Source organism: Polypterus senegalus, chromosome 1, assembly GCF_016835505.1.
Source record: "Polypterus senegalus isolate Bchr_013 chromosome 1, ASM1683550v1, whole genome shotgun sequence".
NCBI classification, from domain to species: Eukaryota; Metazoa; Chordata; class Cladistia; order Polypteriformes; family Polypteridae; genus Polypterus; species Polypterus senegalus.
This window is the reverse complement of record NC_053154.1, coordinates 276,126,634-276,146,538: the sequence shown is the minus strand read 5'-3', so window position 1 is coordinate 276,146,538 and position 19,905 is coordinate 276,126,634. Positions and strand designations below refer to the sequence as shown.

The window sequence follows — 19,905 nt, the reverse complement described above, 5'->3', positions numbered from 1 at the left end:
TTCTGCTACTGAGAGTATGGCAAGTAAAAAAGCCACTTGCTCATATGTACAATCATCTTGCAATTAAAACGGATTTTCAATCGGCATCTTTTGGTTTCCCGATTGCAGCAAGCACTGCGCGCTACAAGAGAGTAGGGCACAGCGGGAGCGCGCCACCCCGACCCTGACATTTCACGTGCACGTGAGCGAGCGCTTTTTAACCCCCTCCTCCCCCTTCCCCCGCGAAGAGATCACGGGGTGCAAAAGCAGGTAAGACATGATTGGTTAAGCCAGAGTTCCCGCCGTGCACGCAACACACCCTCCGAACGACAAATAAACAGTAAAAAGGAAACCAATATAAAACTTATTCTGGAGCAAAAACGTCAATAAAGTCAAACATGGCATAATCGCCATATTCAAAAACAGTGTGAGTAAATTAATCTAAGAATTTAACGCCGACCAAATGGACGCATATCTACAAATTAGCGGTTATGTGTTAAAAGGTGCGGAGGGAGTACAACTACTGTCAGAAAAGCAAAGCAGACAAAAAAAAACCGCTCGGTGCTGCTCCTGACGGCTGTTCGAAGAATTTTTTCGACACAACAAAAATACAAAATAACACTTAAACCTCACATGCCACAAAAATTTCAGATGCCCAAACCGGTTCCGCATGAAATAGTATATTAGCTTACCTACACAGTGAATTAGTTTATGCCGCCATGAGTCAAGTTCCTGCCGAAAACCGCGCCTCTCGATTGTGCATTGTTGGCTTTTGCACAGACTCGCCATTTTCTACCGGGCCCCTCCCTCGTGCGCGCACGTCTTCCTCGTGGCGTCGTAGCGTCACTACACCTGCGTGCGGGGGCGGGGCAAAATACAAACGCCTCACTAACACTGTCGCTTTCATTTAGCGGGTGCGGCGGTTCCGCTTTAGGCATTGTTTGGCATAATAGTTAAGTAAGAGCCAGTGTTTGGCGAGTGTCTCGTGCGCGGAGACATCCACAATCCGTCCAGAGAGTTGACTGCATATATTTCGTGAAATTTTAGAATTTAAACATTAGTCATAGTCTAGGGACATTTCCTGTCACGGGGAGATGTGGCTCCGGCAAATCAAGTACGTAATATATTGGATCTTCCTTTAAACGGCCTTGGGTCCTTTAGCTGCCATGGGTAATGTTCCTTGAAATATCACGTTATATAGTCCCAAAAAGTTTGCAAAACCTGGCCCGGAAAACATTAAAGTCTAATTCTGAACCAAATATTATAAATTCTTGCATTTTTTTTGTGTGTGTTTGTAACAAATACCAATGAACGCTTTGAAATCACTTCACTTTTTTTGCCCCTGACTCACAGCTACGAGAAAAGTTCTGCAAGGAGTTGAATATTTTGAGGTTCCTCCCATTTTGACACTAAACCCTAAAAACCCTCAATTTTAGCTCATTTTTGGACCCTATGTTGTGCAGAAAGTTACACCCTTATGATAATGAGTAAACCAATGGTTGTCTTCAACAAAAATGATCAGAAGGACTTGAAGATGAACGTGACATATCAACTGACCCCATGGGTTCACCCACTAATGAGATCTGAGGGGTCAAAGTTACTCCACTTCAGATAACATCAAAAAATGTGGATCAGTAATACAGGCATAGGGTGTATCGGATTATACTACTTCAAGGCTGCTGATCACAAATATAATAGTATTTTTGATATTTGATTCTTTACCCGGGTCCTAGCCCTCCAAGAGCCACTTCCAAAAGTTTAAAAATGATAAATTTCAAATATAAGTGTGTGGGGGATTGTTTTGGACTATTTCAAGGTCAGTGATTATGACTGTGATGTTATTTTTGACTTTATTATTTACTAGGGGTATCTAGCCATCTATGGACCTCTATCAGAGGGTGAACAATGACAAATTTCTATTACAATCAAGAATATGTACATTTGAAATGTTTAAATTGAAGCACAAATTTTAAGATTTGAAATATGTGATGCAACTGTTTTTGTTTATTATGTATTTCTACCTCATGAAATAAGTCATTGCATTTCATTGGCTTACTCTTATTCTGGACTTTTTAAACTTCTATAATGTACTGTAGTTCATGGTCATGAGGCAGGAGCTTATCCTGACATCACTGGGTACAAGCAGTGCTGGTTGAAGTCCATGTGGAGGCAAGGTTCAGCCTTGGGGTCCTCCCCCAGGGTGTAAAACACCCTGATGCCTTTGTTTAATACAATAGACTACAGTAATAGCAGACTAAACATGTGCAAAGTGCACACAAGGTGATCTTTATATATAATACGCTACCATGGCTGTTCGTTTGTCTGTCCAGGATTTTAAATCACCTGTAGCTCGCAAACCATTTGATCTATTGACCTGAAAGTTAGTACACATGTACTATGTGATGACGTCTACTATCCGATTTCGGGGTGATGATTGACCTCCAAAGTTATTCCTCTTTTTATTTTATTTTATTGTAGAATCAACTCTCGGCAGCAGCCAACAGGGCAGCCATGCGGCGCATATGTATGGGCACCATTCTTATCCCTACCACTTCCCCTACCTCTTTATATCTTAAATCATTCTCGAGGCAGATTGAAACTTACGTGCCAGCTTAAGTGAAAAACTAAAGAAAACGTACTAAGTATTTGCGACACAAACACAGAGTTAATCAGTTTTAACACAGAGAAATGCCAACGAAAGAAGAGAAGAAGCGGGCCACTAGCGTGGAGAAAAGAAGAGCTGCTCGGGAAACAGCAAGCACATCAACCTCTGAGCAAATGAATGCTAAACGTATAGAGAAAGAGAATAAAAACTAGGAATGCTCAAGTCAATGGTTATAAATAATATTACTATAATAAGTGTGGCGTTGTAGTAGTGTTGCAGCCTCGCAGTAAGGGCACATTTTAGTCCCAGGTCCTCCCTGCGTGGAGCTTGCATTCTCTCCCTGTATCTTCGTGGGTTTGCTCCAGGTGCTCAAGTTTCCTCGCACAGACCAAAGATATTAAAGTTAGGTGGATTGCTCAGATAGCCCTAATGTTTGTTTGGTGTGTATTTGCCCTGTGTTGTACTGGCACCCTATCCATGGATTGTTCCTGCCTTGTGCACTATGCTTGCTGACATAGACTCCAGCTCCCTGTGATCCTGCTCAGGACTAAATGGATTCGAAAATGAATGGCTAATTATAATAACAATAATAATAAGTATATGTTAAACAGGTGTTTTGAGGCAAAGACATGATTAAAAAAATAAAAATGTAAGAATAAATTGAAGAACGCAATTATCTCTGGAACTACTTACATTATATATTATATCTCTTTACCATAACACAATAATTTCAGAGTTTTCACAACTGAAATTTAACCACTTTAAAGAACTTTTCTATTTACAGTTTGTTTTTGCTGTAAAGTCATCTATTACGTCATCATTTGAAATATGATTAGCAACCTTATGGTTGATATTGATTATAGCTTGCAGAATGTGTGATCTTTTCCTTAAAAACTTTCTGTCTACTAAGGAACATGCTGATGGCTACGATGTCTTGATAGCAAAAACTAGCAAAAAAACCATAGAAACAGCATCTGAGATTATGAATGATAAAAATAGAGAGGGTGAAAGGGACAAAGTATGCAATGCTAAAGCCTAGAATTAGAGTTGATAGTCACCAGAGCACAGTGCACCACATAACATATCAAAACCAAAGACAGTCTGGTTCTTCAACTGTCAATTATGAAAGAGAGCGAGAGAGACGGAGGAAACAAATATTTTAAAACCTTTTTCTGGCACCTAGTTCTTTTCACAACATCTGGTATTTTTGGATGTTAAGATAAAACAAAGAAAATATGAAATCACACTCTGGGCACTTTTTTAAGCTACTAATAAATTTTATCTGTTGTTCAGTATACAGAGATCAGACCAATTTAGTGATTGGACGAGGTACAGTTTGTGATTTGTGCACACAACATTCTGCTCAAGTATGCAAAATCTAGAGACAGATTTTATTTTCAAAAAAATCCTTGCTGCTGTGCAAAGTGACAGGTAATTGTTTTCAACAAAATGCAAACACATGACCAGTAGCCTGAATTACTTTTCACTCATGATCCATATCCAAGATGGTCCATAAGACGTTTTAAATAATGGGTTTGTTGTTCAGTACATTTCAGCATCATACATTTGAATTATTACATACAATAAGAACAAAAGTCACTTATGAACAGACTGAAATTCTAATAGGGGTCATCTGTACAGTTTCACCCAAGAGATCAGTGGCAGTTTTAAAAGTCACCAAAGCTCTTGTTATACAACACACATTCAGAAGTGGTGTCAGAGTTTATGTTTATGTAAAATCATTATTTTCATATGCTTCAATATCTCTAGAACTAGAATCTATAATGCTCAAAATGTTGTAACATGACAAACCTCTTTTTTCTTCATGCTCCAAAAGCCACATTTCACCTATCTTGCTGCCTCAACCGCTGTCCAATGTCCAATATCCAATATTGTCTACAGTTCAAGTGTAAACTTGGGAATGAAGGGGAGCATGCAACAAGTAGTGAACAAGTTGTCTCAGAGATAACAGTAAGGGGTTTAAAGAGGGCTGGATTGATCTCCCAGTCTAGTGGTAGGGCCAATTCTTTCTAAAACATGCATGTTTTTTCATACATCTTGTTTAAATAAGGTGTGCATTTTTCAGGGCATAAGAAGCACATAGAGCAGCACACACCATCCAAGATAAAGCAAAATTGCCTTACTAAATTTGCTCTCCCCAGAAAATGATGTCCTAGGTGGCCTCCTATGTCGCCTAATCGTTTTCCTGGCACTGGGTGCAAGAATGATTCCAGCATCAGATACAACAATAATATTGTTATATCCTCTATTGCTGTACTATAACCATGTTTATAGAAATAAGGACGGCTTTTTTATAATGATCATAATACATAAAAGTAACAATTTAGTGAAACTGTCAGATTAATTTCTTAACATCACACACCTATCATTTTTTTCACACATATTTATTTTAATGGCAGCAATGAAGAGGCCCATATAGTGATGCTAAACTAGATGACAACATCAGTGATGTTACCTGTGGTTATTGAGTGTCTTGAGACTTTTGATCACCAGATAGTCTCACCTAGGTCACCCAGCTGTGCTCTAACAGATCTGCTCTCTTGATCCAGAGCCACCTGAAGGCTTTCTCTTCTGCCTCTGTGCTATTGAAGATTGCTATCCTCAATCTTTCTACTGAGCTGCTGAATGGAAAGTATGTCCTGTAGACAGGCTGCCCTACAAACCCCGTGCATCGTATCTCTACGGGCATGCACCTCATCTTCCAGCCTTGATTTTGCTTATGGAAAAATTGTTGGCAGCTACAGTTGTGGATGTGCATGAAGATATCCATCCATCCATTTTCTAACCTGCTGAATCCGAATACAGGGTCACGGGGGTCTGCTGGAGCCAATCCCAGCCAACACAGGGCACAAGGCAGGAACCAATCCTGGGCAGGGTGCCAACCCACCACAGGACACACACAAACACACCCACACCCACACCAAACACACACTAGGGCCAATTTAGAATTGCCAATCCACTTAACCTTTGGATTGTGGGAGGAAACTGGAGCGCCCGGAGGAAACCCACGCAGACACGGGGAGAACATGCAAACTCCACGCAGGGAGGACCCGGGAAGCAAACCCGGGTCTCCTAACTGCGAGGCAGCAGCGCTACCACTGCGCCACCGTGCCGCCCGCATGAAGATATAGTAAACACAATTATTTATGTACAAAATTCATAAAATAACCCCTGAAGATGTGTCTAAAGTAAAACCTAACATGTCCCCTTAAGTCAGGTGTAAAGTCTTAGATTGGACTCATTGTATAATATTTTGTAATATACAGGAATAACCCAGACCACAGAATTATTAAAACACTATTTCTGATGGAAAAATGTGCATCAAAACTTTCAAAACATTATAGTTTTGTGAGATTTGTAATAGGGTGAAAACTAGTTAGGCATATCCTGTGAGTCTTTTAAAATTCATTCCTTCCCCAAGCCAACCACGGGAAGAAACAGCATATCACTGGGCTTTAGCATTTTTCTTATAATAGCAGATAATTTCTCTAAGTTAACATATTCTCTTCTATTACGCAAAATACCTTCTCTTGGGAGTTATCAGATATTTTTATTAAGGATATTCGTTTCATTATTTCAGATCAGGGGACACAATTTATTTCTCTCTTCTGAATAATTTTGTTATAAGCTTATGTTGCACGATCAATCTTTTATCAGTATACCATCCTGAAAGTAGTGGTCAGTCTGAAAGAGCGAATCACGACTTAGTGAAATTGTTGCTGTATGTGGTGGAGTCAAATCAGACTAATTGCAAGTCATTGTTACCTCACATCGAGTTTGCTTGAAATTAAACCCCACCATTAAGATGTCACCCTTTGGATGTTTGTATGATATAAACCACAATTACTGGACTTTCTACCTGTAACTTCTTCTCTAACAAGCTGTCTAATCATGTTATCAAATCATCTAACAAAAATTGTATCAACTAATTTCTTAGTTTTTTTTCTCATTGGTAGCTAGGAACAAATGTCAAAACCAGCTATGTACATGTTATCTATAAACGCTTAACTGTCTCACTGTCCATATTGTGCCCAGTGGATTTAACCCTGAGGACCTCTATTAGCATCATGTAAATGAACTACTTTCAACAGAGTGTAACTACAGTCTGCAATATCTACAATATCACTCATGACTGTTGTGATCTGGAGTTACAGACTTGGCAAGAGGGGAACGAGGCCTCCAAAAGACCATAGAGCAGGCCAGAACTTTAACTGACCAGCCCAGAAAAGGCTCACCCCCTGTCACTTTGCTCCTGACAACTATGTGCAGGTTTCAGCCTGGCTAAATCCAAGATGAGTAACCAGCCTAAAATGTCTTTTCAGAGGGAAAAAAACTGTGAAAATTCCAGCATGTACCAAAAAGGCAACAAGGGATCTTTGTAAATGAAGAATTTATCAGAGGAAAACAAGTCCAAAAACACTACCCATGAGGCAAATCCCATAAAAAAGCAAAGAAATCACAAAAAAAGTAAATCCAAAGAAACAGCAATACTCACAAATAATCTTCAGACACAATAAAACTGCTGCTGAATCCTTACTTCTGGGATACCTGTAAAGCAGGAGTGACATCAGAGTGGCCCTACCTCCTGGGGATCCACACACAATGTACACAGAACATTTAAGTCCATAAATGTTAAATCATAAACAATCAAATCAGAAATTGCATAAACTATGAAAAATAATGATTCAAAACAACAATAAAGCACAGAATCACTTAAGCCCAACTAATATATAAAGGTGACACAATCAATCAAGGGCCTCATTCTTGACATGCTATTTCCAAGGAGTTTGTTTCATGTACTAATCAAATGCATTGTATTTTTCATTCCAACAGATGCCATAGACAACCAATAATATGATCAAATAATGGAAATTTTAAATAGAAATGAATAATAGGAAATAAAATGGCTGATATAGAAAATACTAATCTTGTTGAATATGGCCAAAGGAATGTAATTGCTGGATAGACAAAAATAGGATTACGTTATCCTGGTCACATTACCTGTCTTTAATATCTCCTGCCCTATTTGTACCTCCAGCACATTTCTTCATTATTCTCATGTTTGTGAACCACTCTTGACTGGCGTTCCCTCTGTCAAGTGCATTCCCATAAAGCCTGCTTCTCATTTCAAGGCACCTTGCTTACCTCCTCTCAACTTTTTTTTTACTTCTTGTCTTTGAAAGTTATTCTCTACAAGCCTTTTAAGCCTGTACTCATTCTTATGTGTCTGACACTCGCACTTCCTCCTTCAATCATGTCACCGAAGCCTAATGAACCAATCACAACAAAGTTAAAACGACTAGTCAGGTGGCTCTGAGGGACTGGACATACAAAGACCGTAGTGTTTGATTATATAACAGATAGATAATATCATTCCCCTTTTTAATGCTATGGTAGGCAGGACATAACAAATTCCACAGAGGGTCACACAAGACAGGAATGAAAGAAAGGATGCAAGTCATTTATTTAGGCAATTCTGTCAGCTGGCAGGCACATATGAACTTCAATGAATGTTCAATATGTCATTGTGGTCTGTGAATTTAATGATCTTTGCATCATATATATTACCTGCTTGTGAAATATTAGTATTTCACAGACAACACATAATTTATTTATACTTATTATTTTGATTATTAAAATGGACTGCTTTCTTTTGTTTTTATTATACATTCCTGTTTGTTTTCACTATTATTCTGTATCTGCCTGTGACAAAATATTCCTTGAGATCAGGAGAAAAAATCAGAAAGTTCTTTGTTTCCAGATATTTCTAGCAAAAGAGTGAATGAAGCTAATAGTTTAAACACAGATTAGTTTACTATACCATAAACTATTATCTTAAAGTTATAAAAAATGGTATCACATCCTAGTGCTTAAAAAACCTACATCCACTGAAGAAAGACTACACCCTGACCCTAGACCAGCTATTCCCAAATGCGGCCAACAACAAATTTTGGTGAGGCCACGACTTCAGTTCAGCGCTATTCTTCAGATTGGAACATAAATTGATGGAGGTTTACAGAGTCTACTCTCGAGTGGAATATTGCAACTGGCGACTGGTTCCATCGAATGAATAGTCCCTTCTCCGATGCATGCAGATGCAATCCAGATGCCCCTCTATATACACAAAAGTCAATAGACTATAAATGTCCGACGATCTCTCCCATATTTTCTAAGATAATTCTCTTGTCTCTGGAGCTAATATTAAGTTTGCTCTTTTATTTTAGTAAACAAACAAATCGTTTTCTCACTAGCCGCTAGGGTGGCCTGGGAATTTAGTCATGAACGAGCTTACACACTGAACTGTTCACCTTTTGTTAATGCTTCATTTTCAGTTTCCCTGCAGTTAAGGCCATGTCTATGTTCATATCACCTAATCTGTGATTCTGTGGTAATAATTAGTGTGATAATCAGTGTTATTGTTACATATTAAAAGTGTTTTCTGTGGTTGTAATTGAAATACAGCGTGTGAAATCTTAGTTTGTTTTCCATAACGACTTCTGCATTTTTTTATTTAAAAAAGCCTTAAAAGTAAACCATAATGAGCCTTCTATATTATTACAAGAAAAAGAACAAAAGGAGATTGATGAAACTTTTCCGATCACTAGCAGTGATGTAGGTGTTTCACCAACTCCGAAACGACACTGTGAGTTTAGAGATGAAAATAGAAAATTTAATCCAGAGTGGGAAGAAAAGATTTCATTTTTTGAAAGCCTGATTCGGCAGAACATATGATGATATGTGCATTATGTAAAACTGAAATTCAGCAGATAAAATCCTACACAGTTCAGCGTCATTTTAGTACACGAGAAATGGAAGTAAAGAAAAAGTTCAGTACTCGGGATTCTTACATTGCAACAACAAAAATTAATGAAAGTGTTCCTTTCTCGTGAGGGTGAGCAGAAATTAGCTACATTTAAAGTTTGTTATTGTATTGGGAAGTACAAAAAAACATTCACAGATGCTGAATTTACTAAATCATTAGTTTTTTCAATACAACCAGATAATTAGTTATTCAGGGACATTCCTCTTAGCAATGACACAGTTCAAAGAAGATTTATAGAGCTTGGAAATTTCATAGGAAATTAAATTGCAGATAATGTTTCAAGAAGTTTATATTTTAGTTTGTCAGTTTATGAATGTAATGACATTACTAAAACAACTCAGATAGTTCTGTGTTCCCGGTTTCTTGTGTCACAAGAATTAGACCAAGAAGTCATAAAAAGGTTTGGGGCAGTCACCCATATATTCTCCCTCGCTGCAAATGGATTGTGATAGGATTGAAAGAGTTGAGCAAAAATCAGAGTCCAACACAGAACAGATTCACTGGTTGTAAGATGGCAGCTTTAAAGGCCAAAACAGGATATGACGTCATCAAAGGGGCCGGAAACCGGAAGGATCTTCTTCCATAGGCTCGGACCCAGACGTGACATCATCAAAAGGGGCGGAATTGTAAGGGTCCTCCTCCATGGGTTTGGGATCCGAAGTGACGTCATCAAAGGGACTGGAACCGGAAGTGACATCCTCAAAAGGGCTGGCACCAGAAATTACATCATCAGGGCCAGGCGGAATTTCTTGTGAACGGTCTGCAGGAAAGTGAGAAAATGAGTCAGCACACTCCGCCACCCCCTGGTCTGGCACGGGATTACTCTCTTTCAGGCCCTTTAGTTTTCTTCAATGCACACGTGTGTGACACCTAATATGGACAAAGGTGGTTTTTCAGAAAAACTCTTATGTTTGGTTTCTCTAAAAGAACCCAAATGCAAAAAAACATTTACGAAGCTATCAAATTTTGACTTGATGAATTAGGAATTTCCTTTAACAACCTCTGTAGCATCACTGCCGATGGAGGATCCATGATGGAGAGTGAGGCAAACGGTATTTTAGGACTTTTCAGGAAAGATTGTTGCAGTGAAGTTTTCAGATTGCATTGTTTTTTTCATTAGGAAGTTCTCATTTGTAAAGCTGTATGTAAATCAATGGAAGATGTTGAGGTTATTGTAAAGAAAACTAAAAACACAATAAATACACTCAGTATCTTTAAAAATAGCTTTCAGTCACTTTGTGAAATGACAAGTGAGAAACAATGTTCTCCTCAACTATAATTCAATTCGTTGGTTGAGTTTCAAATCAAGTATCTATCGACTTTGCAAACTTTATGACAATGTAGTGACTACTTTAAAATCTGTTAATAAGGAACTGGTTCAGCAACTTCAGGACAGTGTTGTGTGCTCAAGTATTTTATTTTTGAAAAACTTTTTGCCTAAATTCACCTGCTACAGCCATCTGATTTAACTATCATTGATACTGTTTATGTAATCTAGTAATTCCAGAATACTATATCAGACATCAGTTTACATGTGAAAGAAAAAAAGGATTTAACAACTTTTCCAACTCCTTCTAGTTCCCTCAATTCACAGTCACAAGATATCAAAAGCAGAATGTGTGAAAAAATTATGAGCTATTTAGAAACATTACATGATGAACTTTGGTTAAGATTTAAAGAAGCAACATTTTTCAGGAAGTTTAACCTGAAACCCATTTTCCAAACTTAATGTTAAAATTTTAAGGACATTTAAATTTGTTTATCCTCTTTTCCCTCTTTATCTTCCGTGAACTGGTCAACTATAAGATACTCCTTGATGGAACTCCATCAAGATGAGCATATGAAACCTAATTTCTGGAAAAGGATGTGACAGCTGAAAAGTTCTGGTGTGATATCTTCAGGAATTATGTCATCTATAAAGATTTTGCACGTGTAGCTTTGCTCGTTTTAACTATTTTTCAGACTACATTGATGTGTGAAAGGACATTCAGCTCACTTCATTTCCTAAAATCTAAACACCATAACAAACTGAAGGATGAGCATCTTAGCAATAGAGCTGCTTAGGAATAGAGGAGAGAAGTGCTGAGGGACCTTTCCATTTAATAAACTTCTTTGGCAGCAAGACATAGGTACATTACTTATTTAATGATTTTTTATAAACTTTTATATTTATATAATATTTCATTTTGGAAAAGCAAAACTCAGTACCACAAGCAATAATAACCTGTTCAACCCTGGCACTTTTAAATTATGGCCCTCCATAGCCTTCCACCCTCCAAACTTCTGCATGTTCCGACAGCACCTAGAGAAAATAACTGCCAGGTCACTGAGAGAATCTCAGCTAACAGAGAAAGTGAGAAAGTGAGCATCCTATCCATTGCAGCTATATTCATCCTGTTGAAGTTCACAGGGACTTTCCAGACAGAGTCTGGAAGGGAATGTATGTTTAATGATTCTTTAATACAAGTTATGCATACTATGAAATTATAATTTCTATTGAGATTAATTTTTGTTATTCCTGCTGGACATTCTACAGTATAGTCTGTTCTGGGCTATCTAATGCAACAACAGAATCTTTTCTTCCGAGGATTCCACTGCTCCCAGTACCTCAAATGTCTTTCCATTGGCAGGATAGCATCTTGGACACAGAGCAGTGGAACCAAGTGACACAACTGGACACTAAGAAGAAAAACAGAGGGTTAGTAATAGTTCAAAATGATTGTTTTATTTATTAATCTTCTAGGGAACTTAAGTATCTTGAAATATTAATGCATGCTGTCATTTGTAAATAGTGATAAGCTTACACAAGCAAGCAGGTCCTTGGCCATTTAAGACTTTATATGTAAGAAGGAAGATTTCAGTCCTATGCTTAGCTGGAAGCCAGTGTAACAATTTAAGATCAGCAGTTATGTGGTCCTACTTTTTAGTTCTTGTAATGATTATTGCAGCAGCATTTTTAAAAAACTGAAAGCTGCATAAAGAATGATGTGAAAGGCCAGTGAATAACGTATTATACTAGTCAATCCTACTAGAAATTAATGCATTAATAATTTTCACCATAGTACATCTATCTACTCAGTATCTTTTGTTGTCATCTTCTATTGTAATCTGTAATGGGTTGTGTTAAGGGTAATTGACATTCTTCTTCTGCTGGTGCAAATCACTCCCTTCACAGTGAATAGGCACAAACAAACTTGTTTAAAACTAAGATAATAAATTACTATAATGATATACAAAGTATATAGTAACTTAATAAACACAGCGAAGCGCTGTACAGATTTTAAAATCATAGCTCTTTTGTGTCTTTGATAAAAGCATAATACTCAATCACACTAAAAAGTTCTACTAGATATTTAACTTATTGGTGCCTTAAAAATTCATACATTCAAAAAATGTGAATCTCACTTCAGCATGTATCTTCCTAAAATGCTGACACCTTCAGAACAGCATTTGCTGTACAGGAAAAACGATTTCACACATAAAGCATATATAGCATGTATTCCTTGTGATGTGTAATAGCTGTACTTTATTAGGTGTAACATCTCCTTGCAGCCTTGGAGTTCAAGAATATAAGCTCCTGCTACAGCTAAACATTAGAAGTATCTGATGGTAAAATAAAAGAAACTAATCTATTTGAATACAATAAGCCTATTTCCAATAATGACATTGGTCTGGTAATCATAACTGTGAATGCTGAAGTATCATAAATCTATGTTGCCAATTGTCATGCATTTCTACTGGGATTACCCAAGGTCAACTGGTTTAGGAAGAGGCTCCAGACAAACAGACTATACAAATCAAACTAAAATAGCATAGGGATGTGTTTCCCAACCACTAGGGCGGGTCACAGGCTGCAGCCAGTAGGTCATGAGTTGGTTGCCGATCTGACAATAGCACTTGATCCACCTCCTGCTCTGACGATCATGATCAATTTGACAAATGAGACAATCCCTTGGCGTGGTGCGTCACAAAGACAGTGTCATTGAAACAAGTGGGTTGTGACACTAGAAATGCTGAGAAACACTGGCATGGGAGATCTTGTGATGCTACAACAAGCACTTTGAGCAGCTCTGAACCAAAAGAGTCAGATAACATATATCAGTAACCTGTTAGAAATGGTCCTGACTTGTTTCTGTAATTTTGTAAATCATTACTGTTGTAATTTTTTATTTTATTGGTTGGAATCCATTGGAGAACATTTTGTTTTATTAAATTTCTGAAATTACTACTTCTGTTATTTATATTCTTATAATTTTTTTCCTTACTTTCATGAGTGCACTCATGTTGATGATGGTAATGACACCAGTTTCTAACCCTGCGCAAACACAAACTAGTGTCTAACATTTGGATCCTTCAAAATAAAAACTTGTAGTAGCATATCAGTAAAGCTATAGTGCCCAACCCTCTTACTATTATCACCATGTTATTCTGCTTTCAATCTTCAACCACTCTCTTTGAGATCAAGGTCAAAACAGAGCTGCACGAACTTCTAAGAAAAAAGTGGCTAAGACAATGGTCATTGATCTCCAATAAATACACTGCGACATGATTGCCCTCTCTCCAGAAAAAACACCTGGCTACTCTGAACCTCTTCTGCAAGGTGTTTAGGTGCCTAACACTGTTTTTCAGCATCAAAAAAATCAAGAACCTCTACTGAAATATCCTTGGCCAAGTAACTAACCTAGCAATAATTAAGATCTCTGTGCAAATCCTGGAAAATGTTTCATACCTGGGCAGTCAAGAAAGTAGTTTAGGACTGTATCATTTTTACCAGTACTTCCTTCAGTATACTGTACCACCAGGTATTTGAGGAGCTGACATGAAGGTAGAAACCAAGCGAATTGTCAATAAGACAATCTGCACCACTATTTTGGTCTGTGCTATTGTTACCTGGGTTATTTTCTGTTGTTGCATAAAAAACTTTTGAAAAATTTCAATAATCTCTAGTTTATTTATCTTATCAACTACTGGACACATTCCAGCATCCTCACAAAGGCACACCCATCTAAAATGAAAGACAAGAAACCACAGAAATTACACTGCTGGACAGGCTACTGAATCTGCTTCCCCAACTTTTGCCTCTTGTGACAAGTCCTCTACTCCCTGCTTAGTATAAGCCAGGGGACCCAGTGTAGTGAGAAGATTTGACTCTCAAGGCAAACCTTGCAACAGCTTTCATCAGTATTGCTAGCCAGAAGACTCCAACCACAGAACCTTCCCTATGGCACTGAATAATTCATGAAATAGCAGTTCACTGTGAGATTGACTGCCTCTTTTAAGAGGCAGACAAAAGATGGTGATGAAGAGAAAAGAAAAGAAGGCGGAAAACCCAGATTTGTGAAAGATGCCCCATAATGGAATTTCCTTTCTACACTGGGTCAGGAAGTAATTTGGCTCAAGCCTCCTCTTCTCCTCTAAACTCACAGAATTAACCTGGACAGATGTCATTCTTATGTACAGTGATAAGGTAGTATGTTGTAGAATCTTAGCATAGTGTTCATGAATTTGGGAGTATTCATTTAGGATATGAGTGAAATAATGTGGAAATAATGGTTTGCAAAATTTTATACATTTGGTAACCAAGAGGAGATAAAATGATTTATAACTTCTCCTGGCTTCTCATTTCTTTATTGTCCACTTTAGAAATAGTATAGGAGTGTGTCCGCCTTTTTTCATGTCGTTAAAAAATACCGTCTTATCTTTTCAACTACTCTTCTTGGTGATTTTGAGGGTGGTGGCAGCACCAAGTCAAGCAGGTCAACCCCGACCTCCCTGTTTCCACTTACAGATTTCAGCTTTTGCTGGAGAATTCCCAGATATTTCCAAGTCAGTAGATGTATATAATCCCTCCAGCATGTTCTGGGTCTACTTCATGGTCGCCACCCAGTGCGATGTGCTTGGAGCAGCTCTTGTGGGAGCTGGCCGAGGGGCATACTTATGACATGCCCAAAACATCTCACTTGGCTCCGCTTGATCTGGAGGAGCAGCGACTCTATTCATACAGTTTCCAGAATCGCTGAACTTTTCACTCTCACAGTCATGACCATAGGTGAGGACAGGGATGTAAACTGACTGGTAAACAGAGTTTTATCTTTAAACTCAGCTTCCTCTTCACAACCATGGACCAGTACTGTGACTGCAGAACAGTTGCCACCACTCCAATCCACTTGTCAGTCTCACACTCCCTTTTTTCCTTAACTCAAGAACAAAATTGCAAGATATTTGAACTCTTCCGTTAAAAACAGTTGTGATGTCGTGATCAGGCTTATAGGGATACTCAGTGCTGGGTCATGAGAAGCTTTGTGCTCCAGGTAGGGAGAACAGCTTAGGTTAAAAGGTTATCCAAAGAATAGTTCACAATGACCTTCATGAAGATACTAGATAAAAAACAATGTACCCTGATAATGATAAGGTTACCAGGGTCCACTTCTGAGGCCTTCTTCTTGTGGCCTCACTACATGCAAGGTGAAGGGTGAGGGTTGGGTGTAATGCCAGGTTAGTAGCAGGCGTAGGTGCAAAAGATTAAAAAAAAATACAATTTAATATTACATTTAATATGAAGCTCTTTGGGATGAAAAACTCTATTTAAATTAAAACTAATTTAAATTATTAATGTGTGGCATAGTGTGTAGTATTTCCTCCTCTCAAATCAAATGTTGTAGAGTCAAGTACCACACCCAGTTATTTTGTGTGTGGTGTTTACAATTCTTCCCATGTTTACACTAAACACCAAATTCTTCCCATGTTTACAGGGGTATTCCTTTGGATATTCCAGTTTTTCACTTCCCTAAGGATGGCCTCTTTATATTGATTGGTGGCACCTTGTCCAGCGCTGGTCCTTTCTTCTTGTCCATTGCTGCTGGGATAGATTCCAAATCCCTGCAACCCCATACTGAATTAAACAGGCCTGAGAATATAGTCTATGATTGTAAATGTATTAGTTATTACATCTTTTCACATGTGGGAATCAACTTTTGTTACCTGTCTTACTACACTTGCTGAAGAAACAGGCCCTAGCCTAATGTTACTTGATTAGGTTGTTGCTTTGAATAAGTGCCTGACAAACAAATAAATGTAAATGCAAAATTAAAGTAATGTGTTGTAAGAGAAGTGTTTCAGTTTAATTACACCTAAATTCTTAAGGTATCAGTTCATCTATACTAATAAAAGGCAAAGCCCTCACTGACTCACTCACTGACTGACTGACTCACTGACTCATCACTAATTCTCCAACTTCCCGTGTAGGTAGAAGGCTGAAATTTGGCAGGCTCATTCCTTACAGCTTACTTACAAAAGTTATGCAGGTTTCATTTCAAAATTCTACGTGAAATGGTCATAACTGGAACCTACTTATGTACATATATACCGGCCATAGCCTGTAGCTCGGTCGCCGTGTGAGGCGGAGTTGCGTCCCTCATCGTCATGCCTCCTGTGTAATCGAGTGCCTGCACATATAAGGCCGTCCGTCAGTGGCAATCCAATAGAAACACTCTGCCGCTAAATATTCGCGGATGAAGGACCGTGCTTATGCAAACGAAGATGAGATGGTCAGGGTGGTGTTTGGCACAAACTCAGCGAAACTGCGAGAGAAACTTTTAAGTGCCGGGTCTTAGCTAACATTAAATAAAGCCGTGGACATTGCACGAGATAATATAAGCACAGCTGAGAACCTTTGATGCATGTACTCCAAGCGGCTCACGTGAACTGACTGTGAACGCAGTACGCAGACAAAAAGCAACAGCTCCAAAGAGCGCTGAACAAAAAACGCATTACACAATCGAGAAGGCAGCAAAAGAATATGAAGCGAGTGACGCATACAAGCATATTCATAAGTGCAGATACTGTGGAAACAAAGCACACGGTGGAAAAAGTCAATGTCCAGCTAAAGGAAGACAGTGTAAAAAAACCTGTGCATGCAGTGTGTGATGTCTCAAATAAAGAGGAAGATGAGCTGTTTATTGATGCAGTAAGAAAGGAATCGATGAATGAAACCTGTTATCTTTACAACGGTTGACAAACATGGAATGTAACTTGAACACAACACATCCTCCAAATACAAACCTGATTGAAAGAAATAATGATAATCAAATTCTTGATGACAGCAACACTCATAACAGTGACAAAACAATTACATTAACAATCATGTTACGGTATTTTTAAAATGTTTCCTTTTCTTTTTCATTACTTCTTTAACACACTACTTCTCTGCTGCGAAGCGCAGGTATTTTGCTAGTTGTTTAATATAGTACATTATGCTGCTTCATCAGCATCTAATATATCTAAATATTCTTCTGGTCAGTATAAATCAACTTTATTTCAAAACATTTTTTAAAATGAAATAATGTTGGTTGAACAAGAAGGGCTAAAAAAACGTTTCCATCCATCCATTACTGACAACGTTTTATTCCAGTACAAAGTTGCTGGTAATGCGTTCTAAAAGCATTAAAGTGTTTCAGTATGTGTGTATCCTAAAAATGCAACCAAAGTAATATAGTACTCCCTTCTTTAATACAGGCACAGACATTCACCTACAAATAATACACCATTTTTTCCCAAATCTAAATTAACCTTGCTTTCTGTGAATCATGTAATTAAATGACCAGCTGTACGCAATAAATTACTGTATTCAGTCTTGTCAGTAGAAGTAAATGCACACTGCAATTTAATCCATAAAACAGACGAGCGCGCAGCACTCTACCTAATTACAGCTATAACCTAACCCCGACTTCAGTCTCTCAATGCCCGTTTCAAAAATGGCTATCGGATTCAACATCTCGTACACCACTGAACCAATCAGATGCAAGATTGAATGAGCCGTGTGCCTTTTCAACCAATAACAATAAGCGCCTTTTTAGTGCAGGAGAAGGCGCAGCTCTCTAGCGAGGTGGGGTTAGAACCGAGCTAATTATTTTCCAGCGGGTTTACAGTAAAACACTTATTGCCGCTTTCCACGTACTATAAATGAAAATACTACAAGATTTGCATGTTTTCGGGGCTTCAAGGACAACAAAAAGGTAACATATGTTAATTGGTCAAAAATGACAAGTTTTTTTCCCTTTTAGATTTAATTGGTTAGAGTACCTTATTATCACGGGAAAATAAATATCCTTGTGACACAAGGGAATGCACTTTGTTGCGTTACTGTGGCAACGTTGAGATAAAGAGAAAAAAAAAATTAAAGTTCGCGTGTCTCGCATACTAAGAATATTGCTGTACTTATGCATTCTTTGGTTGCCTGACTTAAATTGCGGACTGTCATTAAACATCATTTTCTAGAACACTTCTGTCAGACGACACTGTGGGTTTTAATCAAGTCTGGAGTATTTGCTTTTTTCACGAGTATCAGATTTGTATTTTTTTTTTTTTTTTTGCTAAAACATTTTGTTCATGTGTGCAACTCGCTATTAGTGAAGTGGAAATGACGAAAAAAATCGGTACATTATTAAAACTTGAACAGGGTTTTTTATTGGAGTTTTTCCACATTTTAATATACCTTGATAGCGATATCCTTCATTAGAGGCAGATTTTTGCGCGCGAGTGATTTGATAGTGTTGGAATTTTCACTTGTTTAATCTTCCTCCAAGTTTGCTCCTTCGGATCTGACCGCTTCCCATCCATCCGTCTATCCATTACCCCATCCCGTATATCGAGTCCAATATTACGGGTTGCTGTCGCTGAAGCGTTCGGTAACAAACCCCGGTCGGGGCACCAATTCATCGCAGGGTACGCTTTCTCGTATCTGGCGATTTATTCTCCTTGGCATCTTCTGTTTCACAGACTATCCTCATTTCAAGACATTTGAACACTTTTAATTTTCCAGTATTTTTTCAATACGAGCCCCAAGAGGGTGTTTATTGTCTTATGCAGTATTTGTATAATACCAATTAAATGGAATACCTTTTGCATTTATTTGAGCCCATTCCCGTATGTCAGAGAACGGATAAAGTTTTGGCAGTTTTATTTCTTCCCCTCTTGTCTAATGCACACTCTAAATCATACAAACCAGATTTTGCACTTCTTAGAAAACATTTTGGATTAGGGATTGCTGTCATTCTAGTTTCAGCCAGTAAGAACAATAAACCCAGTGAAGTGCCCACGTTTTCCAACTATGCAATTATTCTTAATATTAACTTGTATGTATACCCTGATGTTTTTGCATGCTTTCCTTTTATCATTATTATTATTAATTTTTATTTATCGTTCACTTTTCTTCTATCCTATGCCTGGTGTAGCTCTGCAAAATAAAATCAGCCTGTAAACAGAGGTTTGTACGATAGCAATCTGAACTCAAATCAAGGCGATCGGTGCCTTATTTTTTTATGAAATATGAAACACAGGATTTTGTTAGCTTTAATTCATCAGTCACCCTGACACTGTGCTTTACTCTTTGTAGTCGAGTGAGATTGCAGTGTTAGCCTCACAATTCTTTCTGGCAATCATGCATGCAATTGAAGCAATTTGTAGTTCTTATCATTTT

The 19,905-nt window shown here is 38.0% G+C and overlaps 2 protein-coding genes across 4 annotated transcripts in view; one reads left to right on the top strand and one right to left on the bottom strand.

The window, feature by feature from the left end:
* Positions 1 to 776, bottom strand: part of LOC120542463 (ligand-dependent corepressor-like) — a 271,671-nt gene extending 270,895 nt beyond the window's left edge. For both annotated transcript variants that reach the window (XM_039774963.1, XM_039774981.1), the window contains exon 1: positions 672 to 776. In XM_039774963.1, the coding sequence (XP_039630897.1) occupies positions 672 to 768 (97 nt within the window). In that variant the 5' untranslated portion in view covers positions 769 to 776. The remainder of the gene's footprint in view (positions 1 to 671) is intronic.
* A 17,515-nt stretch (positions 777 to 18,291) lies between these two features.
* Positions 18,292 to 19,905, top strand: part of morn4 (MORN repeat containing 4) — a 121,453-nt gene continuing 119,839 nt past the window's right edge. For both annotated transcript variants that reach the window (XM_039774951.1, XM_039774943.1), the window contains exon 1: positions 18,292 to 18,442. The gene's annotated coding sequence lies outside the window, so the exon portion shown is untranslated. The remainder of the gene's footprint in view (positions 18,443 to 19,905) is intronic.